Source organism: Chlamydotis macqueenii, chromosome 2, assembly GCF_036417535.1.
Source record: "Chlamydotis macqueenii isolate bChlMac1 chromosome 2, bChlMac1.mat, whole genome shotgun sequence".
Classification (NCBI taxonomy): domain Eukaryota; kingdom Metazoa; phylum Chordata; class Aves; order Otidiformes; family Otididae; genus Chlamydotis; species Chlamydotis macqueenii.
The window spans coordinates 51,688,521-51,715,017 of record NC_141557.1 but is presented as its reverse complement, the minus strand read 5'-3'; the positions used below and the strand labels follow the sequence as shown (position 1 = coordinate 51,715,017).

At 41.2% G+C, this 26,497-nt stretch overlaps 1 protein-coding gene across 1 annotated transcript in view; it reads left to right on the top strand.

Annotated features, from left to right (window-relative positions):
- NPSR1 (neuropeptide S receptor 1) overlaps positions 1-21,047 on the top strand; it is a 61,384-nt gene extending 40,337 nt beyond the window's left edge. The window contains exons 3-9 of the mRNA XM_086741471.1: positions 946-1,049; positions 1,380-1,473; positions 7,316-7,517; positions 16,407-16,483; positions 18,441-18,530; positions 20,650-20,830; positions 20,954-21,047. Of these exons, the coding sequence (XP_086597597.1) occupies positions 946-1,049; positions 1,380-1,473; positions 7,316-7,517; positions 16,407-16,483; positions 18,441-18,530; positions 20,650-20,830; positions 20,954-21,047 (842 nt within the window). The remainder of the gene's footprint in view (positions 1-945; positions 1,050-1,379; positions 1,474-7,315; positions 7,518-16,406; positions 16,484-18,440; positions 18,531-20,649; positions 20,831-20,953) is intronic.
- The last annotated feature ends 5,450 nt before the right edge of the window (positions 21,048-26,497 follow it).

The following is a 26,497-nucleotide window of genomic DNA, read 5'->3' as shown; positions in this document are numbered from 1 at the left end:
AGTAGAGACATAAGTAGGTTAACTTTAAGCTGACAAGGCAGGGTTGATCATTAAATAATTAAGTTTGTGAATAAAATCCTGACAAAAATTCCACTAACTTCAATGGCATTTGAATATCACCCCAGGTGCTTTCACAGAAGACATTTTTTTTTACAGTGAAGTAAGAGACAAAGAAAAAAAGGACATTAAATAGTACAATATTTGGCACAACTTGGATCAAGTTGATGTACTTAGACACTAACCTACATCTTCTCCAACAGTGTGTTTTATCCACACCTCATGGAAAACCTGGGGACCCTTAGTGACCAGCAGTGAGCTTGGCACACTGCAGGATTGGGCCCACCAGGCAGTCCCCTCCATGTCTGTCACGGACAAGCCTGAAACATTTAAGTGTATCTGGGATTTTTTTGTGCAGCTCTACTCACACAAAGCAGATTGTTATTTGCACGGGAATTGATCTCGGTTAATTTTAGGCATTTTTGGTGTATACGTGGGTATAGACCAGGACCTGCATCCAGCCTAGGGCTGATGTAGCCATCTCAGCTGGTCACCTCATGTCCCTTTATAAGGAATAGAGAGAAAATGCCACTTTTTCTCATCTAACCCGTTTGCAATGCCAGTCAGGCTGAACCACAGCCCAGAGGGCAGTGACAAGTCATGCTCACGAGAAACCAGCTGTGGGCTCCAATGCCTAGAGGAATCTTGCCCTCTCTGTCTGAACAGATTGGCATCAAACTAAGAGAATGAGAAAATAAATACATAAAACTGTAAGAGTTTTCTTAGCTTTTCCTGGTTCCTCTAGCATCCTGGGCTGACCAGTCATGGTATGGCTGCCCTCAAGACTGGGGGAGCTGGCACGTCTGGAGGGTCATACCTGCCTCTGTCGCTCACCTGCAGTCATGTATTTTCTTCTTTTAATGCTTCTTCAGTTAATTTTCTTTGCAGATTCATTCACGGGACTAATAAACGTAATGACTGACATTATTTGGCGCTACACTGGAGATTTCATGGCTCCCGATATTGTCTGCAGAGTCGTTCGCTACTTCCAGGTATAGAAACCTCCTGCTCCCCTGAATGCCCCAGATTGCATGGCTTTGTGTTCCCACAGCAATAAACCCCAACAAAAATGCTATATAGACGTTTTTCTAGGTTCAGAAGTGTGAAAAGCTGAGAGTGTTCATTTAAAGTTGAAACACTTTAATTAAAAGTGTATAAAATCTTTTAAATTTTGTGGACAAGATAAAGGAAAAAGAAGATGGGTTTTTTTCTTTTTTTTTTTCAGCAGATGTTTTCAAATATTTCTAATTCAGTGTTCTCACTGACATTATTTTCTGCAATAAACATGTCTCAACTGCTGTCTCATATGCCTTCTACCCTAGGTGGTCCTTCTGTATGCATCAACTTATGTTCTCGTGTCACTAAGCATAGACCGGTATCACGCCATAGTTTACCCAATGAAGTTCTTGCAAGGAGGTAGGAAAATTTCTGTACGTTGCTATTGCTATGGATATTATTGCACAGGTTTTTTTTTAGTTTCAAAATTCTTAACCTTGTTGCCACAAGTTATTCATTCTTGCTCTAGCAACATTTGTACTCCATTACATTTTTCCAAATGGCAAAGGAGCTGTGGTTTCAAGATTTATTAAGCTGCACTTAGCCTTCAGCATTTTTTATAAGCATTGTGTTAGCAAAAAATGAAATGACATTTTAAAAATTATAGAGGTTTTCATTATCTTCCAGCATTTTGAGAAGGTTATTATGGGCAAAAGCTATCCGTTGTACAACTATACTGACTCTAGGAGCTGCAACAGCTGTATTACCTATTTATTCATACTAAAAAATAACTTGGATAGAGAGCGTAGTACTGAGAATTCGTACAATAGTTTGATAAGAGAATTTCAAAAGCTATAACATATAAGTTTAGATATCTATTATTTCTTTCTTCTATTTCTTATTTTTACAGCTCTCGGATATATCCTGGCTGCTTAGCAGTACAATTTAAAGAACATTATTTGTTTCCTACAGAGCCGAAGTGGGATGCTAAGTATGTTGCACTGAGTGAATAAACAGAAATAGCAGGTGGGGAGGAAGGGGAATAGTCACAAGAACCATGAGGTTTGAAAGATGTGCTTTAATCAGATGCAAATATCATTCTTGTTTTGGAGTAATGATGGCTTTTGCCAGCCAGGTCTATTCAGGGGATCAGACTAATGGCCCCTTCTGGCCTTAAAAACCTATGAATCAATCACAGCCCAGGCAGTGCTGCAGCTTTGTCAGATGTTAAGGTCTGAAAACTTCAAACACTTGTGTGAAATTTAGCTTCATTCTCCCCAGCATGCAGACCAACTTTTTCAGAACGCGGAGATTGATATCAAGGTTTTCTCAGTGGGTGCTGGGACGCGCCACGCACTCTGTGGCTCCTGCTGACGTAAAGCCAGGCTGGGGAGGGCTCATGAACCACCTGAAGCAGGGACAACCGGCTGAGTGGGGCGAGCTGTGAGACAGGCTTACTGACATTTCTTCTTCATATGTGGTACAGGAAAAGCAGCCCTTGTTAAATTGCTGCCTGGGCTTAGTAAAGAATTTGGTGGTTAATCTTTGCAAACCACTTTGAAGTTGAAAAAAAGTCCACCAAAGCACCTCAAACCTTTATAAAAGCCTTTTTTTTTTTTTAAAGTCAGTCTCATTTCCTATACCTGTACTATAAAGTTTTTCTTTTCTTTTTAAGACTGGAGAAGAGCAGATGTTGCACCCAGCCAAGGGGTGGCAAAGCCATCAGCTGGGTGCAGCTCTGGAGGGGGAAAGAGGCCACAAGCAGAGATGATGTTGGCAAAGCCCATCTGCCTCTGGCAAGGGCTGGCTACACACTGATGGACAAGCAAAGAGCATGTTCAAAGGGAAAAAGGAGGCAGTTGTAAATTCTCATGAACTATCTAAAGAAGTATATTTATGTCGTAGTTCAGCCCCGATCAGGACCAGACTATGCAGTCTCTCTCTCACTCCCCCCACCCTCCGAGAGAACAGGGAGAGAAAATATAAGAAAAACGGCTCAAGGTTTGAGATAAGGACAGGGAGAAATCCTTAAAGTTACCGTCACGGGCAAAACAGACTCCACTTGGGGAAAACTATTCATTTATTACTACAAACAGCAGGATAATGAGACAGAGAACAAGATAACCTTCCCCCACCCCTCCTTCTTCCCAAGCTTAACATTATCTCTACTACCTTCCCCTCCTGAGCGGCACAGGGGGGAAGAGGGAATGGGGGTTACAGTCAGTTCATCACATGTTGTTTCACGCTGCTGCTTCATGGTTGGGGGAAGAACTCCTCGCATTCCTCCCCTGCTCCGTTGTGGGGTCCCACCCCTACGCCACAGTCCTTTGTGGAACTGCTCCGGCATGGGTCATCTCTTCCACGGAGTTCAGTCCCTTCAGAACAGCTGTCCCAGCGGGCCCTCCACGGGCCACAGCCGCCTTCAGGCATCCACCTCCCCCGGTACGGGGTCCTTCACGGGCTCCAAGTGGATCTCCGCCCCTCCGTGGACCTCCATAGGCCGCAGGGGGACAACCTGCTCCACCATGGTCATCACCACAGGCTGCAGGGGAATCTTGGCCAGGAGCCACATTACTCCTCCCCCTCACTTCTGAACTGACCTTGGCGTCTGCAGCCGTTCCTCACAACAGGCTGGTAGATGTCTCTCAGGATCTTTTTTTTACATCTTATTCACTTCTCATCTCCTTTCCACTTCTTGCAGCCGGGCTGGACCGAGTCAGGCCCAGTCGGCTGCCTGGCGAGAGACCAGAGGGTGAGGCCTGCAAGGCCCATGAGGCCTGTGCCTCCCCCTCTGCGCCTCTGCCCCCGCTCAGCTTCTTCACATCTTCTCTTCTCTTTTTTTTTCTGTTTTCCCCTTCTTAAATACATTATCGCAGAGGCGTTATCACGGAACATTCTGCTACCAATCGGCTCGGCCTTGGCCAGCAGCGGGTCTGCCCTAGGCCCGGCCGAGTCCACTGAGCAAAGGGGAGCGGCTTCTAGCAGTTTCCTACAGAAGCTGCCACCTTAGGCCCCCCGTCACTAACAAAACCACGACAATTTACCAGAGCATCTTCTTGGAATATACATAAGTATTCACCTTTTGCACCCAGCTATTTCTCGCAAAGGTGTTGTGTGGATGGCTTTTGAAATGCTCTCTTAGCTATTCTGCAGGCAAAGAATGAAGAGATTTATGAAACTTTATCATTTCTGGTGACACAGAGAAACTTTTAAAACAGTTCTGAATCGAATCGTGGCAAATTTGTTTCCAAAATGAAACACTCATCCTGCAAAATCCTTCAATCAAGAAAGAAAAGAGTTGTTCCTCCCTATCAATTTTAAAAATTACATTTCCATGTAGCCTTGAAATATCATTTGGGGAAAAAAAAGAATCAAATATTTTGCTTTGAAAATGTCAAAACAAGTTATGTTTTTTAAAATCGTCGTTTAGTCACGCTAGCCTCAAGTCACATTAAAAAGCATTTGCAATGAGCTGTACTTTGCATGGCTTCTAAGAAAAAAAACTTCTACAGTTAAATATTTTATATTCACTTTGCAAATACATAAATGACCACAGAAAGTGCAGGATGGGGAAGAATTATATATTCTAATCCTAACACTTTTACTGTATAAAGTACCTAATTCAATAACCAAAAGTCTCATTTAGAGAAAAAAAAAAAAGGTTGAAAAGAAAAGAAGCTGAGGACTTATAGCAGAAAACGTTTTATGAATATTTCACCATGTTGAAAAGGTATAGGCAAACAGTATACAAACTAAGCGACAGGTGACAACAGAACTGCTTAAGTAAAAGACAAAACCCAAGTAGGTTTAAACTGTCCCTTGCAGGGCTCTGGGTTGCAAATGATGCTGAAGTCCATGAGATCAATGAGATTCTGGAACATCTCATTCTCTCTTGATTTATAATCTGATTTTGAAATGGCATTTACTTTATAGAAGGACTGCATAGCATTGCCATTCATGGCAGCCGGGAGCAAAACCCCTCACAAGAGGTGCCTCCCCACCACATGTTGCTGAGAGCAGGCAGATGTGCACAAAACCACTGCCACAGCACACGGAGGGCAGAAGTGCAGTAAAGGGAATGGTGACATGAAAATATCCTTTAGGAGAGTCAGTGCCAGAGCTCATGCCTGAGATTCCTGCTGCAACCTTGGATGTTAGTTTTGACGGCTGTAGTATGAAAAACTCTTCATTTAAGGAGCAATAATTTTTTTAAAGGGAAATACTGAGACTGGCTGAATAGAATATCATCTTTCAAAAGTTATTATTTGTTTGTTTCCAATTATAATTGATATAGTTCTAGTTATACGATTTGCTAGCATTTAGAACATTTTAGAGCATTTGCGAAAAACAACATTAAAAAACCCTGCTTGTGAGGCAGACAATTAACACTCGCCTGATAAAACAAAAAATCTACTTACTTAGATGATATTAATAAAATCCTTTAGACTAGCAAGGCCATACTGTCTTCAAATTAAGGATCTTTCTACGCAGTGCAAAAAAAGAAAGTATATTATGTAAGTATTATCTTTTCCCCTTAGAGATAGACAGGTAGGCCTCACTGAGGCTTGTATGTAAGTAGTTTAAGTACCCAGCTCACAATTGAAAAGCCTTTTCTGTCAGGAAACATTTTGTGAAACTTACTTTTAATATTCTTTTTGTTAAGTTTATTCTGTTATGCTTTGGGAAACTTTACAGTTCTCCTTTTCCTGTGCAATATTTATAGACTTAATCTAACCCTCTCACTTACGTAGATGTTATCAGAGTTGCCTTAAGCCCCAGATTAGCAAGACTATATTTTCTGAACGTGGGTAGCATTTAAAAATGAGCAGGATAAGTGAATATTTGCAACTGATGTTTTATAAAGCATGATTTTTTAAAAAATGTTTCTCCCACATGCTTTCATATTGCTCTTCAAGCTTCAAAGAGGAAAGACATCCTTCTTGATATGCATAATTTAAAGTGATTTTCTATTTCACACACAACCTCCTGTATTTTTTAGGACAATAAAGTATTTAAACACCAAAGCTTCCCAGATAAAAAAAAATCTGTCCCCATCCGCTCCTCTAGCAATCTGACTCAGGAGGAGTAACTACTGCTGAGAAACAGCCTTTTTCCCCCACACTTTTCAGCTAGAACGACCTGGATTTTAGCCAGAAGATGAAAAACTAAAGCCTTGGGGCTGTTTGCTCCCACCCACTGATTTATACAAAATCCCATGGGTGCCACTAGGCATCATTTGCTTTCCCAACAGTTTTTCCTGCTTGGCAGTAGAGGAGGTCCAAAGTCAAGGGGAAGTAGTAGCCCAAACCTGCCAAATGTTTTGAGATCTTTCAGCTCCTGTTCTTCACCAAGAGATCCAGTAAGATCTTCTAGTTGATGTCTGTTGTGAAAGATAAAACAAGGCTGAGCTCTTGAGCATCATCATCTGCCCTGTCTCACAATTAACAGTCCACCCTTGGCATAGCTTGGGCATATGCCCATCAACAGGAGCTGGGTTTGCTCCCTGCCATGATGCAGAGAACTGCAGGAGATGCCCAGGCTCTCCAGGACCTGTGTTTCTTTGGGACAGTAAAGTTGCAGCTGGAGTTAAAGGCAGCTGGTTGCGTAGTTTTGTTCTGATCCGAAATTGAGGTGTTTTCTCTTTTCTGATAGGAAATGGTTTGCAAGCTTTCTCACTTCAAGGTGCATCAAAATGTACAGTTTCCATTCTAGGGAGGGCATCTCCCTCACCAGCCCATCCAGTATACTCCAACCTTGTTTATGTTTTAAGTGACCTTTCCCAGTCTCAGCCTTCCTCTATTATCTCTAGCACAAGGGGTCCTTCTTTTCTGTCTCTGTGCTCTCCTACTGACTGCTACTTTGCTGTGCCAGGATAAACAAGTGCAGTAGGGAAGGCACATGGTCCTTCGCATTCATTCATGATGTTGTCTTGGTGCCATAGAAGAACCATTTTCATCTCATATTTCTAACTTGCTGATCCTGACCGGTGCCTTTCTCATAGACTTTCAGATTCAATGGGTCCTTAGCATCTTTAATCAAAACATGTGAAATAGAAGCCCATAACAACATGACTTTTTATCAGGAGAAAATGATGAAATCCACATTCTCCTTTACAGTCTTTTTAGCATCAGCCAGCTGCAATCCAAAATTCCTTTTCTTCATGCAGTTTCCTCCTCCGCCCTGCCTTTCTATCAGTACTGCTACAAGGGGCCAGTCGTGCCAGCACTCCTATTAACACTGTCTGTTTGACTCTGTTGCGCAGAAAAACAGGCGAAAGTTCTTATTGGAGTGGCCTGGAGCCTGTCTTTCCTGTTTTCTATACCGACTCTGATTATTTTTGGGAAACGGCAGCTCTCCAATGGGGAAGTGCAGTGCTGGGCTCTCTGGCCTGATGACTCCTACTGGATACCCTACATGATGGTGGTGGCTTTCCTGGTGTACTTCATTCCTCTGATCATTATCAGGTAAGCTCGAATCGCAGTCAGCAAGCCTGTGGTGAGAGCCGTCAAATGTGCAATCAGCTTAATGCTTTAATTTCTACTCATTCATTAAGATTTAATTTCCACACCTGCCTTTGATTTTTAACACATAATGCACAGGTCGCTGTACTTGCCCTGAGTGTTCTCTATGTAGTATTAATAGCCAGAAACATTTTCTCTGAAGAAATGACTGAATCTCAAAGAGGGTCCACTTATCTCCACAGCTTCAAGCTTAAACATATCTTTATAAATCCAGTATGAATGTCTAGCTAATATAACAGAGCATAGTTTTAATAAAAGAACAGGAAACCACACTTAACACTAATTAAACTGAAATTAACTTAAAGTGCTCTCAAGCTTCACAGTACGAGCAGAGTGTTTCTTCACTAGGATTGGAAAGAAATGTCCAAGTGTTTGAAGCTGCCAACCACTCCTAAAATAGAAGCAAATACAATTCTTCCAATTTTGTAATGGGAAATCTGAGTTGCAAACATTTGAGACTGATTTGTCCAAAATCACAAAGACAACCTGCAGCAGAATCTGCTTTTAGACTGAGGTCAGCCAATATCCCAGACCGTGCTTGGTGATCAGTGAATTTTATTGCCTCCCTCTGGGGTTTTGCCGTTAGCAGCTGTAAACAAAAATTGTCTAGCCATGAGGAGCTAGCAATGCAAAGAAGCAGTCAAAAACCAGTGTGGAAGGGGAGTGAGGCTTCTGAACTGCCTTGAAAGGCTGCCGGTGTCAGTAACTTGTTCCCCGAGCCCTTTCCTTTCCTTCCCTTTTATTCTCCTTCAGTAGCAAGGCTACAGTAAGATTTCCTAGTGTCCTTCTCTTCTTAGTGGGGACTGCTTGCTGGGGCTCCTTTTTTTTCTCCATAATTTGGTGGCATGCTGTTTGGGCTGTGAGAGCGAAGCTGTGTTTGCATGTCCCTTGGACATCTCTCTTGGTCTCTCTGATTTTCCAGCAGATGATGAGCCATGAGTCTTCGTTAGCTTCCTGCTTATTAGCACCCTAGGTGAGAGCGGGATATGGGGACTCTTTTTTTTCTGGGCATAACTGGTTACATAAGCTAAATAGTAAAGACTATGCCATGGTTTTAGTTCCTTTTCAGTTCAGTCATGCCTTCAGATTTCTTACTGTTTAATCATGGAGATTAAGTTCTGCAGCTTCTAATGGAAACAAGTTTATCCCTGATAGAACCAAAACCACAGGAGCGAGGAAACCGTGGTGCTTGAACTCATCTAGCTGACTTTTTGATATGGATTCAACATTGACAGTGTTGCTCCCTAGAGAGAAGGGACAGTTTTTAGACTTTGCTCATAACACATCAGTTTGCTAAACCTTCAATTTTTGTGCCAGATTGCACAGATATAATAAACAAAATCGTGAAAAGTTCTCCTTAAAGAAAGGACATGATAGCAAGAGAGAAAAACTACTCCCAGCTTGTCCAATTGCTCTTCCCTGCTAGACAGGATCATTTATCTTTGTATGTTTTCCTGTATCTTAAAACCAGTCTAGTTTTAAATAAACTGAAAAATATTATTGGGAACACATAAATAAAAAGGTGGGTGGATCTGCAGCCCAGCACTAGCAGTAAAAAGAATAAACACACACAGAAGAGACAAAAATTATTTAACTGTGCAAAAGAAACAGCATTAGAAAACTTTGAGGCTGGCTGTTACAATGAGAGGAGTTTTGTGATGAATTTTTTTCAAGTAGCTAGCAATCAGGAAATTCTAGCTAGCATCTTAAGTGTTTTAGGAAAAAGGTCCATAGCTTGTCCAGTTATCTGTCATTCCACAGATACGTGGAACATCTCTTTCACACTCAGACTTACAGATTTGCACGCTTTCTGTCACAGATCAGCCACTCCTTTTTACGTGGCATATATACTTGTTTGGCAAGAAAAGGCAAATTACATTTTTTTTTCAGAGTTGCTGGCATTATTCTCCCCCCACCCCCTGCCAAAGGAAGACATTCAAACCCAGATCAGCTCTGTGACTGGCTTTACAGCAAATCCCCAGAAGCAAGAAGGCAATGAAGACACAAGGGAAAGGGAAAGGTAGTGAAAGTGGTATTTCATGAGATTGCCCTGACGGCTGAGACATGAACAAAGCATCCTAAATTTTTTGCAGCTTTAACCTTAAGTGACTTTCCTACGTGAAGCTTATGGCAGGACAGGAACTTAGAACAGTGGCCTTGGAGCCACAGGGCAGAGTGGTGCCCATTGCCTGCCCAAACACATTTCTAGTTTCAGCGTACACTAACACAAATGTTCCCACGTCCTTGCCAGCAGAAATAAATTTTTTGACGCATCTTAAGTGGTGTCAAGCACTGGGAGGAAGGAAGGGGGATGGTGCAGGGAAGGATTTTTTTGTGCCCATTTATTTCTAGTTGTCAGTGATATATTTTGTTCAGAATAGAGAGGATTGTCTAAAACCACATAAAAAGAGGATTACCATCAGAGCAAGGTCAGCAGAGGCATTATTAACAAACGCCATACAGTTTGGAAAGAACCAGCTATTTATTTAGAACATTTTTTCAAGTTTCAAGCATATAGCTGAAGGTTGCAACTTCTCAGCTGATCCATCTGTAAAACATCTGTCAGCATAGCCTCAAGGCACGACATCTACTTCTTTAAAATTTCTTGGCAGTCCATGAGTTTAAAACTAATCCGCCTAATGTGGCTGCAGCATATAAATTCTCTGGTAAGCAGTTTGCAGCTAAAGAATGGCAGGAACAGTTGTTAGGGTCTGCAGGGACTGGATTTCTCTGTAAAGTTTTGTTCCACTGAATACTTTCAGACGCACGGTATATTTGACGACGAACAAAATGCTGTTTCAGAAGGGTGAGTGAGAGAGATCACGTAGACTGTAGTTTTGTGTTACTCTGTCAAAAGATTAATTCTAAAAATGAGAGGTATTATTTAGTAAATGAAGGAAGGCATTCTTGTGATTTTTAAAATTTAATGGCCTTTCACTAAAGGTGTTTTTAAAGAAAGGCCATAACATAATGATGGAGAGGCGGTCCATAAATGTGCAACTGAAAAGTCAAGGATCAGTATCTAAGAAGCTGGGAGTATGAATAAACCAGAAGCCAAGGGAGGCGCCGCACCTACTGAGGAAGTGAGGCAGAGCCTGCACAGGAAAAGAATAAGACTTTTTCTGCAATAATTCATTTCATTCTCGCAGCTACTTTATTTTCTCTGCTGAAGCACTCTGATTTAGCTGCATGGCAGGTGCCTGGCACAATGTGGGACACTGGCTGGTGGAGTTAATTCTTAATTAGTTCTGCCGCCTGAATCTGCTGAAAACCTAACCTCTAGAGCAAAGCAGTTCACTGATGACAGCATTTTTTTTTTTGTGCAGTTCATCCAAAGTGCATACAAAGGATAAAATTTTACTTTTCAGGTGCAGGACTTAATTCCACACTAGATATGCTGCTTTGGGTGAGCGGTTTCCACTTGCTGCAGTCCAGGTACCATCCTCTTATTAAGCTTCTCTCATCCATCCCTCAGCTCTCTTGGTAGAGCTGATTTCACGTGTTCCTGACACAGCCTTCTACTAACTCACAGGACTTCTGTTATTCACAACACCACAGTCCATGGAATGAATTATTTAGCTGATAACTTTATGCTCAGTCTGAAAAACCGTTCCATCAGCAAGCCAATCCCCTGGATGTGGTGTGAGCAAACCCCATGGATTCCAAGCCAAAACACAAACCACAAGAAAACAACAATCTGCCTCTTTTTTTTTAACATACATATAAAAAGACAATCTATGAACAAAACTGCAATAGACCTGAAAGATTTAAACACTCAGGAGGTCTGTTCCCACCACTTCTTCACAAGGAGAATCAACAATCAATTATCAAACAGCTTGAGATTTTTGTGGCAAGTTTTTTTTATCTGACTATAATAAAACGATCAAGACTTGAATATTGAAAAGAGAAAAAGAAGCTGTGATTAGATTTTTAACCCAAGTGTGTGGCTGTCTTTGAGAGCTGAAGAAAGAGGAGAATATTTGTTCCCTTTGTGTAAAAGCTCCCCTGCTCGCCACCATCTCAGTGTTGGCCAGGGAAAGCCACAAATCCTGCATCAGGTTCTTCTTTACAGCACTTAAAAATTCGGCCTCTTCTTCCCTCTTATTTAGACTAATCTGACACTGTTTTGACAGTTGATATTGTCAACCACTCCAAAACCAGAAAATTCAGAAAACTGCATTAGGCAATCTGCAGTAATTAGTTCTCTCCTGTTCTGGGACAAGTGTCATCAGCTATAACCACAGCCATTTCTCCTACATCAAGATACTCCAAGCAAAGCTCAAACGGTATCTGCGATAGTTTAATATCTCTGGGGCATTGCTGAACAGAGGTTAAATATGAGTCAAATCGAGATTACAGACTGCTCTCCTGCAAATAGTTGTACCTAGCCCCCTCAGGTCCTGAGATGGGGAGACAGGAGAGCTGCTGGGTTTTTGTTCTGTATCGCTACTCTGTGCCAAACCATAATTATATTCCGGCGTTTGAGTATCCAGAAATTCAGAGTCTTTTTAGCTGTTATTCATGATTGCCAAATATATTTTCTGTATTTTAACCTGATAAATGTAATACATAGACGTTTGCCTAATATAATTCCAAATTCAGGTTAAAAAAAATTGCAAAAGTTCATCTTCATGTATAGAAGAAAAAATATCCATCTGGTGTTTAAAATCAAAACTCCAAGAGACCATTTGCTTTGGAGCAGCAAAAAGTAATTAGAAGAGAAAAACCAGAATCAGCTAAAAGGAAAAATACAGAACAAAACACAAGCCATTGCAATGAAATTAAAAAAATAGATTAAATAAAAAGTATTTGTCTGAATTAAATCAAATAAAGGGAATAAAAATACGAAAGGTCAGTTTTGAGTTTGATTGAGCAAGCACAATCATTTTTGCCTGCAATTTCCATTTCTAAATAAAAAGCCTAGATCTTGCACATATGTTCTAATATCTGTCTGTCTATTCACTTACCCATTACACGTGCCTACAATAGTTTGTTCAGATGAAGTTACATATGCCTTTTGTCTTTGGGTAAATAATGCTGTAAATTAGCTACCATAAAACATAACGCAGCTGCATCATTTTGCACAAATAAAGTACAAGGAACAATGGACAATGCTGGATGATAAATACAAGCAATTAACAGGGAGATTATGTACTTTTTGGCATGGTAAAGACTCATTTTACTAGTAAATTTTGAGGCTGGGTGGGATGCTGTCATAATGCAATCATTTGTTTTAAAAAATTAAAGATCCGTGTTTAAAGAGTGGGCAGATCAGTAACTCTTGCCATTTTTAATATCAATACATAGCTTTACCGGAAGATGTTTTATTTTCCAAAACAAAAGTGATCTAGGAATTAAAAATAAAGACGAAGCAGGACTATTCACAGTAGCATTTATATGATTAACCATAAGTCAGCTATCTACATGGACAAAGAATATCGTCATTACCAATGAGGCTGTATTAAACAACACCATTAACTAATAACATGCTACAATGAACAGGCATCTTAGTCCTGCAGAATTTGGATCAAGCTAAATTGCTTTTAGAGATGCAATGAATTTAATTAGCTGAGATACATCCATAGTCTGAACCATATTCTTGTATTTTCCTGCCACCTCTCCAGATATGCATCTTATCAGGGATAGAAAAATCACTGCATTTTCAGATCAACAGCATGCCCTTTCTATCCTGCAGTCTTCACAGCCTGAGCAGCTCCTTCTCAAAAAGGCTTGGATTATATTTCCACCCAGGTTTGACTATTCCACCTGAGCTCTTTCTTGCCTTTCTTTAGTACCTCACCTGCAAATAATGGGCCACAACAACTCAGCCAGTGCACTATACACTTACAGACACAAAGAAACCTGACAACACCTGGTCCTAATGAACTAAACATCACATTTCCCAGTGCTTTTAGAGGAAACAAGAGTAAGCAGCATGCAGGCGTGTTATGTGTATTGGAAAACAAGGTTTGTGGCAATAATAGGCTTGCCTGGCATGTGTGTACATTGCGCTTTTACATATTGGCAGTGAAGGCTGAGCAGTTTGACGTTGAGAGGAAGGAAAAGGAGGTTATGATATGGTCGGAATGGTGCAGACCATTGCTGAACACCCTCCTGTCTATCTGAATACCAGTTGTCATCTGTCCTTTGCTACTCTTTGCTCACCTACCACTTCATTTTCCACCAAGTGGGAATTTCTTCCCACCCTTTGAGATGTCACCAACTGCCACATCCTCCTCCAGCCGCCTTTTACAGAAAGAAAAAAGCTAGAAATGCATTCTGAAAAAAAAAGCTGCTTTTCCCTGATAAGAAAAGTACAGCTTCTGTTCCATAAGTGCTCTCTTTTTATTTTTGTGGCTTTGAAACAGACACACAGATGCCTTTTATGCTCTTAAGCTTCGGGTGACACATTTCTGGAAACTCTAGTTTTTAGCTCCATGCCAGCATAGCTGTAAAAAAAAAAGAGAAAGATTAAGCACTAATAAGATATGGAGTCCCAGAGAGATCAAAGCATAAAGGCATAATTGTGGTTGGCAAGATAGTTGCTGGGAGGCATACCTAGTGTGACAAGTTGCTCCTCTTTCCTTAGCACCCACCCTGAGCATCTTTACACCATCTCTGGTCCCCTCCCAATAAGGAAGGCTCCAGTAGGCCCAGCTACAGAGAAAAGAAGGATTGTTGAACAGAGACAAAGATACCAGTACGAATCCATTATGTTCACAGCACTTTAGAAGCCACTGGATGGAACCAGGAATTAAACTTTCCCCTGGACTTCTAAAAATCAAGGATTCAAATGAAACAGCAATCTTGCTTTTGAAATGTCGATTGAAGTGTCAATTTCTGGGCCTGACTTCACATCCCTTGACTGGTGCATGAAGACGGTAGCCGCCAAAACCGCATCCACTGAACAGGCTGCTCCTACCAAATCCTGTAGCCAAAAGGGCAGGAATTCTGGGGTTGGAGGGAAAGCAAGCGAGGAGCCTGACTTTGTTATTCAGTCCTCGGAGAACATGGCTGGAGGTTGGGAGTCTGAGTGCTTCAACTACAGTTAGGCTCCTTTGACCTTATGCTTAGCGAATGCTGAATGTGTCCTGCTGGACACATGCAGGTCTGGATCAGAGGGGATATCGTTTCAACTGCAAACAAAAAGGTCAGGCTAGAGATAGCAGGCTAGGGAAAAAGTAGAAACAGGACTTTTAGGAGCTGGCTGGAAATTTTCTTGAGATGGCAACAATTACCATTAAAATATATTCTTATTCATTGGAACAATCAAAGGAGAAATGATATGTGAATTTTCCACCATTGTCTGTACAAAGTACAAAGGCACTCTCAAGTGTACCAGCTGATACATAAACAGGTTCTGGTAAAGCCAGGAGATAAAGGGAAAATGTTCAAGTCAGCTGGGAGTCATGCTGGACCTTTGAAGAGATTAAGGAGGGCAAGCTGGAGTCTGCAGCAGATGCATGCAAAACCCTCACCGGGCAAGTACATTACTGCTCTGCAGCACAGCCCACACTGCACATTGAATTTCCAGCTCTCACCTATTGAGCCTGGAAACCAGATGACTCAAAATTCCACAGAAAGGAAACCTCCACGGCACACAAATGCTGCTTTTGCAAGCATGTCTAGGAACTGAGGGTGCTGTAGGAAAGGCTCATATATCAGTCTGAAAGCTCTAATCAGAGTCACCACTAAGGTTGATGGCAATCAATGGTCAGGCTGCCCCAGGCCCCCAAAAACGCTGCAGTGTGTTGCAAACAGCACACAACAACTTCTGTTATGATACTTGGTTTTTACATCAGGAAAACATGGCAACCTGAATGCATTAGCTGAAATATTTTAGATTTTTTTTTTTTTTGTCTTCCTTAGCAGACTAAAAAGGAAAACAGCAGTCAAAAGTATGCTGTTGCTTAGCGATTTTAGCTGCATGTTATGTACCCTTGCAGGAGAAAAGGCAGACAGACAAGGCCTCAATTTTTTTTTAATGTAAACTGCTGAAAAGGTAACGTCCTCATCCGGGATGTGGGTTCAAACAGCTCTTCAGCTTGAATGAATTATTTTTACCTATTCTATATTAAATAAACAAAATTCCAGATTCATTATCACTGAGGGAAAGGTCGTAACTATCCGAGGTCATTGTGGATTAGGGCACTTTTCATTTTTCTCATTAAAGTATAGGTATATTCCCCTCTAAATACCCAAATTGTGGTGGATCTGGTTTTTAACCATCTAACTCTTCCCATCTACCAGATACTTCTGTCCTCCTCAATTTCTGCCCCAGAACCTTGAGATCTGAAAGTGAGGACCATGGTATTTAACCTCATTTCTCATTGATCTTGCCCCTATTGAATTCCCCAGGGTACCATTTATTTTGTCAGCTTCACGCTCACAAAGTAACACCAAAACAGAAGTGTACATACAGCAAAACCAGGTCCCTCCCCTTCCTTCCCCCATTTCAGGGCTATTGTCCTGGGGTTGGTACCCAGGCAGATTTGGCCTTGGCTAGCTCAAAATTCCCAATGAGTTCTTGATTGCGAGATCTTGGTCAAATCCCTTCATTCTTCCGAGCCTCAAATTTGACATCTGCAAAGCCAGGTCAATAATAACGACTTCCATGGTGAAAACTCTTCAGATCTGCTTCCGAAAAGTGCTACAGGAGAGTTGTATTTTATTTATTATTGTTGTTGTCATTATTATTATTATTCCTATGCAGTCCCATCATCTCTATGAACTCCTTACATGTACATAGGTGTATTCATAGAGCATGAATGACTGGGTTGTCAGTTAAATTTACTCTGCCTAGTAATACCAATGACTCTTTCCCTTCTGTAGCGTCATATACTCAATTGTGATTCAAACCATCTGGATGAAGAGCAAAGCTCAGGCTGTCATCGTATCCAGCTGCCCCGGTGAGTCTCAGCACACACGTATCTCCAGCCTTGTGAATCAAATCCTACCAGTCCACCCAAATCCAGGAATGCCTGGACATGTGGTGTTGCCTTGGGCCCCCATCACTCTGGTGGGAATAGGATTTCTGTAATTGCTCATTCATAACTCTTTTCTACATTATTTACCATCTTTCTTTTGACACTAAAGCCCCTTTAGAGAAATGACAAAACATCTGTGAGAAAAGAATTTGAAAATTAAAAAATCCTTATTCTAGAACTTAGAATCCCTATTCCTAGAATTTTCCCATTTCCAGAATAATTTTTTTCTAGCATATATTTAGATAACACATTTGCTGTGTTTTCATATGCCCTTGCAAATCTGGATTTTGGTCAAGATCAGAAATTCCTGGCTACGGAAAGCCATAAAATGAGCTGAGCTTTCCACCCCAAGACCATAAACATTTTTGGACTGTTCTGAGCTATTTTGGAGAAAAGCACAAATAATTTCAAGATTGTCACTTGTCAGTTGCCTTTGCTATTAGTTACGAAGAGGAGCGTGTTCATTTATGCTAATGTGTTTTACCACAAAACTGTAAAAGCACACAACTGGTTGGTTCAACCAAGTGGCAAGCGGAAACACATCAAAGCACGGGTGCCAAGTTGCTGGTACTTGCCCGAAGCAGGATCATAGATCATGTCTGGTACAGGAGGAAGTGCCCTAATGTAATGTTGCTTATATTCAGATATTCTTATGTCATAACCTGACATCTGTCAACCATAATCTAAGATTTACTTCTCCTTTGAAAAGCTAGAGCAGGACTGATTTCTAATGAACCTACCTTCAGGACACAATCAGTATAAACTAGTCTTGAAAAAATTGTCATTCTCCTCATCCAGGAGGTATATTCTGCTCTATCAAGCCACCAAGTGATTTCCAGTAATATTACATACGGACTAATTTCAAGCTTCTACATGGGATATTTCACTGACAGCAAGCCCACATTAATTTTATTTGTATTTTTTTCTTTATAAATCACACAGTCTTGATATGCTGTTTTTATAAGAAGTGCAAGAAATTGTGTACACAAAGTTATTTCCAATTACATTAATCAAAATTCCAGTCCTAAGTTTGGACTACAAGAGCTTAAAGATGTTTTGATAAAAAATGACCTTCTTGTGTATTCACTATGGTGAATCTAATTACTCTGACCCAGCAACAGGAACAGCAAATTGACATTAATAATGGAATCAGGCATATTATCGCAATCATGCTGGTACTGTTATTCAAATACAGAATTTGATTCTCAGAGACGTTCGTGTGACTTCAGAGGAAATTAGATCAACCAGCCTTGGTGTGAGACTGAATTGAATTTGCTTCTCAATTCTCATTTCTGAAAAGCTAGTCAACCAGCATTTCGTATTCATTACTGAGTCAACATGGAGAGTAAAATGCATAACCGATTATCCAAAGCATCAAAAAGAGTAAGAGGTTAAAGGAACGGGGTGTGTAGCTTTTAAAATCCTTCTGACTGAAATGCAGTTAAAAGTAAAGAGTTAGGGTTTTTTGCCAGGTTGTTTCTTCTCTTTTCTTAATTACAGCTGCCAGTGCCTTCCATTAAATGCCTTCTATAATATCACTCTGGTTGTGTTTTTGTAGCTGTGGTGCCTCATGGTTTTTGTTAGACTGACACAGTTGGGCACATAGGCAGTGCTTCTCCTGACTAAGTGTTGAGGATCAGGAATATCCAGCTGCCACGATACTTCAGGAAGATCTCTTCTGCTTACATTCCCCCTTTGGTTTTGGGTGGCTGAGGTTTTGAGTGTCCAACTTGAGCAGGCTTGCCAGTGTTGGAATTTCGGGAACAATTGACTCCAGGGAAGGATGGGCTACCTATGGCTCTCCTGCCTGCGCAGGTACTTGCTGACAAATCCATGCACCAGCCCCGCTCTTTTACTAGCTGAACTGTTCTTTCCCCAGGTGGCAAAAGTTCTGCTGGCTACACCAGTCGTGGGTTCATATCCAGGGCAAAAGTGAAAGCGATCAAGTACAGCATCGTAATTATCCTTGGTGAGTGACAAGCCCCATGGCTGGTAGCTTGGGAGGATGTTGACATTAAGAAGCCGGTCTTCCTCAGCTCCCTTTGTCATCAGCACATAAAGTGCAGTAGATGGCTCAGAGAAGAAGCTTTATTTAGACACCCTGACTTGCCTTCTGACCTTGTCCTTCCCCTCTCCTCTGGCTGATAAGCTCCTCTTTTAGGCTTCTGACACAAGCCTCAAATGAAATTAGATGCACAGCCCCTTATATGCATAAAGAAAGTAAAGGAGAGACATTGCCTCGATGGAACAAAGGAAGGGGTCATCTTCTTCCCATCCAGGCTGCCAAAAATCTTGCCACTGAGTTGTCTTTCAGGTTTAGAGACTATGTGTGGCATGTTAGGTGCTGGGGCGGTGCAAGGGAGAGGAAGGGATGCAGAGCAATTGAATTTGATGTCAGAAGCATGTTGCCTGCCGAGGTGGGAAGAATGAGCTCTTCTTTCCCGAGTGGGCAGCAGATGACTCAGTGCAGATGTCCTCCGTCTCCCAGGGAGATGACATTATTCTGATGGAATTAGGAGGCTGACATTCTATCTCAACAAATAAAGGCAGCATCACACAGGGCTTGTGATTAGCTGAGAGACAGGCAGGAAGGCGACCAAAGCTATTTACTCCCAAGGGCGGACAGCCATCCCCTACCACTGAAAAACGGATTGGTCCTCTTTCCAACGCTATACAAAATTCAGATGGGATGATATTGTGGTAATAGCTACTACTGAACTGCTTAGCTCACTGTTTATCTGTAGCATCTGCAGACCTGAGAGAGGTTGGTGTGATTCATGCTTTTCAGAAGTCCAGGAACAGCTTTTCTGTGTCTGAACTTTTCTGTGTGGCAATTACAGAAAGATTTTTGACTGAAAAAACTGCTATGACAAGGCCATGAGGTGCCAAGAACCCACCTGGATGCTCGGTATTTCAAAGGATTTTGATAATATTATGCACCCAGCAACTCTTGACGGCCAAATTAAGGCACCTAATATTTATGGATTTCTTTCAAGCCGCTTAAAATTCTGCATAGTCAGTGCTATGATCTATACACTGACAGTGTATATCGCTATTTTGCTGATATCTGTGTATAGACACTGCCAGTTTGGTTACTCTAGAAAACAGGAGGGGAATTTACCTCTTCCTTGCACATTGAGTGAGGGCTCAGCTAACAGCTGGCTAAGAAATACTGATTACAGCAACAAGAAAGCAAGCATGGGGTCGCTCTGCTGTCTCATTTGGGTCAAGGAGAGATCATGTGTCTGATTTCGCAGATTCCTGTATATTTGCAACTCAGGTACTTATGTGTTAGTTGAGTGAACTGCCTGTCCCAGTGTTTTTATGCAAATCTTTAATCAAAAGCCTTTGTGAAAGGAGATAACAGAAATTTGTGGGAGACAGATTCATTCCCTATGTCTGTAAAAAAAGGTCAACCTACGGCCTTTTTATTTCTACCACCTCTGAACAAAAGCAAGGGCTATGAACAATGCAGTCCTTTCTTCTCTTCCCCAAACACATCTGTCAAATTGCAGCATAGGAATTAGAAAGCTTTCCTGCACACTCCGTATACGCAGCACCTCCAACCAGCAAGCCAAATAACATGTTGGTCTGCCTTAATGTGGTGTGAAAGGGTGTCATTCCTTGCTCCTGGGTGTCTAACTGCCTCGTTTTAATAGGTGGCTGTGACAGGCAGCACTGTCACGGAGCGGTACAGTGGTGGTGTGTACATTTAGAGAGGCTACTCACTCAGGGGACCATTAAAGGAGCACTTCACTATAACTGATCATGCTTTAACTGGCTACCTATTTACCCTTTATGTGTTGTGCAGTGTTCAAGAGTGCCTCGATATGTCTAGAGGGAGCATTCTAAACACTTAGAGAAGCACATATAATATATTTAATGGGAATTTTAAAAATAAATAAGCCAAATAAATGCACAAGCTAATAACTATTCTCTTAAATAAGACCCTGAATAGGGAGAGATATTGTTTTTTGCATGAACAAATATTTATGTGTTATGACAGTTTTTCTATGCACATATGATTACCTCCCTAAATAACTAAACTATCTAACATCAAGCTCTCCCTCTCTCTGTCTCTCTTCCAGCATTCATTCTCTGTTGGAGCCCTTACTTTCTTTTTGACATCCTGGACAATTTCAACATACTCCCTGAGACCAAAGAGCGCTTCTACGCGTCTGTGATCATTCAGAACCTGCCAGCCCTGAACAGTGCCATCAACCCCCTCATCTACTGCCTCTTCAGCAACCGCCTCTGCCCTCCTTTCGAGTATCGCTCCTTTACTGTCACTCTGACTACCCCCTAAAAAGAGAGGGAACACGTATACACAGTCCCTAAACTGACTACCTATTTTCACCTCTTTTAATTCTGACTGTTTCTTATTTTCTTCAGGGAAAGAACATCACGAAGGCTGGAGGGAACTTTCCGGGACAGGAGTGATGGAGGGCAGGAGATGCAGATCCTGTCCAAACCAGAATTCATCTAGCACAGGGGATGCTCTGCAAAGCCACGCCAGGACCTGTACCGAGGAAAGCGGAGGTCCCCCACACACCCCGAGCATCGTGAGTGGATGGACACTGACTGGCAAGAGCCTGCACCTCACTGCTGTTGAGCAGCACGCATATTTTGGAACAGCATTGCGGCTTCAGCAATCACATACTGCCAGTGCCGAACTCAGTGCAAGGGATTTGCATGCCACCATTGTGAGGGCTCGTCTTGGCCCTTTGTTTTCAAGCAAGTTGTAATATATATGTACGCTGAAAGGCAAAAACAGTGTAAATGGTGTCTTGTTAGAGCCTTCTCTCTATTTTTCAGGAGTCGCTTAAAAGCCACCTACTCCACCATATGGCTCATATAACTGATAAAGAGTGTTTAAAAGTAATTATAGAGCAGGGACTCTACTTAAAATGAAAACACTGGCACTTTTCCAACAAGAACACACCACTGTCACTCTCTGTAATTATACCTGGGTTTTGTACACAACCTCTTACGAAGCGATACCCAGAGAAGAGGGGACTGAAGGGCTAGATTACTCCCTCCCACCTCTCCTGGCCCTGCTCCTCAGCTCACAGCAGTCCTCCCAGCCACACTATCCCTGCCGCTCATCCTCCCTTTCCCATGCGGTGTTTCCCTGCTGCCCTGTCTTGGGGCATTGGTGGCACCCCAGGGTCCCTGCAGGGCTGCAGCGTGACACATTTGGACAGTCATTTGCTTCTGGGCTACTGTACTAATGAAGCATTTCCCACGGCCTCCCAAACCCCGTGATGCATCATGTGTGCAGATCCTCACGTGATTCTGTGACAAAGGCCCTGAGCAGTCTTTTGGGGATCCCCCAGGGAGGTACCATATAGGGCACTTCATCAGCACAGATCAATCTCGCCGCCCACAGTTCAGCAGCATTTCCCTGGCTCATGTCCTATGTAAAGCATCCATGTTGCTTAACTTACGCAGGGAACCATACACACCTTTAGACCCCTTGGAAAAAGACCCAAGTATAACCATCAAACACAAACTACCTTTAGAAAATAATTGTCTGTTGATGGTCCAGTCTTGTAAATTCATTGTAGGGTCCACCAAGCACTGATCATCAGGCAGAGCTTTGCTGCACAGCACTCAAAGCAGTTGGGCATCCTCTTCCCCCAGCCCTCAGGGGATCCTCCTGCCACAACGCTCTCAAATTTAAGGAGAAGCCTTCTCACGCATCTTCAGCAGGTGAATGATATTGACTTCAGCATTCATTTTACCACAAGGCAGCTTGAAGTGTTTGTACGATAGTACACTCCGACCAGTTGTATGGCAAGTGTGTTTGTTTCCTCTCAGTAAAAAAGTTGCATTCTTATTTAAGTGGAGTCAGTTTAAACAGGGTTTTTGTTGTTATTATTATGGTCCTTTGCAATGAGTTTGTTCTCTGCAGAATAAGAACTGAATAAAATTTATTTATAATTACCTATATTACAAAAATCTTTTTACCTAAGTAGGAGATACATAAAATTGTATGGCTTTATATTCTCAGGAAAATAAATAAGGTTTCTCTTTCTATTATTATGAAGTTCTCTTATGTCTAAATTTGGGAAATAGCTTAATTAAAACCATGAATCTACAACAGCTTTTACAGCAGCCTCCTTGGATAGATTGTATATAAGAACTAGATAACATTTTTTCTTGTGGACATGTTATAACTTTTCCAAGTAGACTGCTCAGTTTAAGCCTCATGGTGATGCAGATTTTGGTTTTTAATTTTTTTGTCTCATACATATACACTGGCTACATACTTCTGAACAATTAATGGAGTTCTTATACTTAATACCTGGAAATTAGATAACATTTCTGAGCAGCACTTTGATTTGCAAATTTAACATGACTCAATCTCACTAAAATTTACATATTATTCACCGGGGTCACCACATGAATTATCCCATCTAAATTAAGCATATGCATGAGTAAATGTAGGACTCCAGCCTTAAATGGGGTCATTACACATTTATTTTCAAATAAATAGTCATTTTGCTTCATTCATTATTGCACTATGTACCATTTATATGTTGTTCATATCCTCTTTCCACTGGACATGATTGTGGTGTCCTTCCTTTTATGAGGATCTTTCAGTCTAAATAGCCTCACATCACTTTTGTCTGCATCCCTTCCTAGCTCTTAAATACAGAAATAAATGATTTATCTCATTTTTTATCCTGCTTTCTTGTTGTGCAGGAGATGGTACTTTACTACCTTTTTGTATTCTCCAAAACTTTTGCTGTAAAGAAACAGAAAAAGCTGAGTTTTTCCAGTAGTCTGGAAAGCACTTGCATGGGCCTCCTTTGTCTCTTGGGAGAACGAATTAGGCAATTTCATCTGATTCCAGTAGGTCTCTTATTCCATGTCTGTAACTTGCTCTACATCTGTTGACGGTTCAGTTGCTTAATGGTGACAGAGCTGTTACAAAAGACCCCACACCTACAAGGAGAGGTAGCAAAAGCCGATGTCAAGGTCTGAATGCCCAGAAAGAGAGTCTGAACACAAGAAGAAAAGGGCACCCAGTGGATTTGTCCGTGAGAACCTCCGAGGAGCTATGCTTTTCATCAGCTGTAACACTTCAAGATGTATCTGTGAGATCCTTCTGACATTCCCACAGCAACCAGAAATATTTGTATGTATGACTATTAGGACATAAAATCCTACATGATGATAAAGGTCTGTATTATTATAGATTCCCAGGAAGCAGGAAAAATCAGATACTCATCCCTCAGAGAAGTCACATCAAACAGCATAGGACTAGGATACTTTTCAAACTAATGCATTAGTTCAAGAGAATAGAAAATGTATGCTTTCTGTGACGGGTTCAAATAAAATCTGCATGAGAAAGCTATTTAACTTGCTCTTGGACATTTTTTGATGTAATTCAAAGTTCAATTCTCTTAGTCCAGATTTCCATCTGTTGCTAAAAGTGTAAAGCAGTATTTCATCTTTCATCTTCGTCTTGCCTTTGAAATTTCTCTCTCCTTTTTTATTTTTACTTTGAAAAAAACTAACACAAGACAGCAAAATTAACATCCAAATCACTGGGTAGATGTACTCTAATAACGAAGTGCAATTTTCCACATTGCAACCATAAAATAACAGCAAAGTAAAAGCCTACCTAGAAGCATTTTACATCCTCCTGCACGCTGCTGACCAAGAACCAGTCAAAAAAAACCCCCACAAACCCAACAGATAGCCGCTGCCTGCTTGTTTGTAGGTTTGGGGTGGGGTTTTTTTGAATGATATATCTAATGGAAAATAATTAGACCTTTTGATATGATACAGGATAATGTGTCTTCCATGGAACAAAAAAAAAAAAAGAGTAATTCTTATACATCTCTAAGACTTGCAAGGCATGAATGAATATCCATACTCTACAAGTTACCTAGACATTTAAATATGAATTGTTTTAGTGGGAATCAGGCACATAGATGTCATTACAGACATGGACTTACACAATATGTTTTTAGAGTGTTTTTACTGGCTGTCGCAAGCATCAGACCCCTACTGATAGCAGTCTCCAAGAATGACACATAAGCAGGAGAAGTAAAAGTGAGACTAGTACTTATTTTAGTTCAAGACTTGGCATTTGAATACCAGAAAGCTTTGTGTCTTTACTAAGATTTTGTATTTTCTGGACACTACAAGATGCAGGAAATTGGGAAAATCCTCTCTCAAACGACAGGCTCCTATTCAAAACAACCGAACAAAAGACTCAACAAAAAAATAAAATAATGTTTTCAAAGTGGCTTTTGCAGAGAATTTCTCAAGAGATGAGTGCTTTGGGGTAACACCAACCTGAGATAACTAAGAATCGTCTCCTAGCACTCCCTTTACAAAGAATACAGTTGCTGGCATGATGCCTCAAGTTACATGTCTCTTCAGAAAGCCTTATTTCACTGCCTGTGCAGACTTGTTTCAGACAGGAACCCAGAAGGCATCACACTACCTGCCACTTCACCTTACCCCTCACAAGGACTGTGTGTACTTTTCAGAAACACTTGATGGAAACAGAACAACCACAAAAGAAAGAAATTGCGGAAAGCGCAGCAAGAAGTACATACAGGTTGTGGGCACAAGTGCCTTCTTTCAAGAGAGGAATCATTCCACAGATAAAAATAAACTAGTGCAGAAGCTGTCTGTCTCTACCTTCCAGCCCAGAGGCTGGTGCTTAAGGAGCAGAGATTTTAGTTTATTCATCAGCCTTTGGAAACATTATTGATTCTCAGAGTAAATGCAATTTTTAGTGTAAGGTAAAATATGTTTCATTTTCTTTAGCAAACTGTAATTTATTTTACACAACGTTCAATTTAGATAAGCATTATGGCTGAATGGTTCATCAGATAATCTTTTGTCATGTTTGACGGCATCTTATTCGAGTATGCATAAAATATAGGGGTAGAGGGTTAGGCATGCAAACACAAGCATGAATTTACAAATAGATATCGCTGACTCCTCAGACTGAGCTAGTTAGAGTGGTACGTAATTAGAAGCTTAAATGTTAATTTAGACTCAAACGAGAAAAATTAACATGGGCTAAAATTCAGTAGTTTTAATAAATTCAATACAAATGAACAAAGTCTGAGGCATCACATAAAAAGAACTGGCTGATCTTCAGAATGTCAATAGCAGAAATGTGGTGAAATGTACCAAGCTGTGTGCTAATAATCAATTGCATCAATTATGAGAAATTCTGTTATAAATTGAGAGCTTATCAGCTGGAAATATCTGAAGAGAAGAAAGCCTTGAGTGTGTTTATTGGCCAGATGATGCCTGGATACAGACAACAGCGTGGCCGGTGGAGTCAGGGGGCTAATGTGAACCCAACGTGTATCTGGTGAAGCGTTTGTCAGAAAAGCTAAGGCTGTGCTAGTGTAATTGTTACCCCCTGTTGAGAACACTGCACAAAACAAGCGGAAGAAAGGACACGGAAAAGAACAATCTGAGATTTCGTCTTGCTGGGGCTGGTAAAATGGAAAGCTGAGAAGCGTTGTTTCTGCTACCTGTTAATAAAAGGATGTCAGTGAGAAAAGGAGGGAGAGGAAAGAACTTCTTAAAATACCTGATAAATCTGCGACAAACCCTGACCCTGGAATAACCTCACCTGAACAAATTTGAATAAATTCAGCAGACACAATGATCAGCCCGCTCAGATGTTATTGCATGGGTCAGGAACAAGCTTTTTGGGAATAAGAAAGCACAAACTAGTGCTTAGTTTGTGCTATGACTGTTTATTGAGATCTAAATACAAGACAAGGCAAGACCTCCTGCGCAAGCTTTTCAAGGAGACTTGGGGCCAGTTCCTCTCATTTTGAATTGTGTTATCGGCCATGCCTTTGCAATGGTGCAGCTAGGACATCTGATATGAAGATTATCAGTGGGGAACATTTATTTGGAGAGATGTAGTCAAGGTGATGGAGC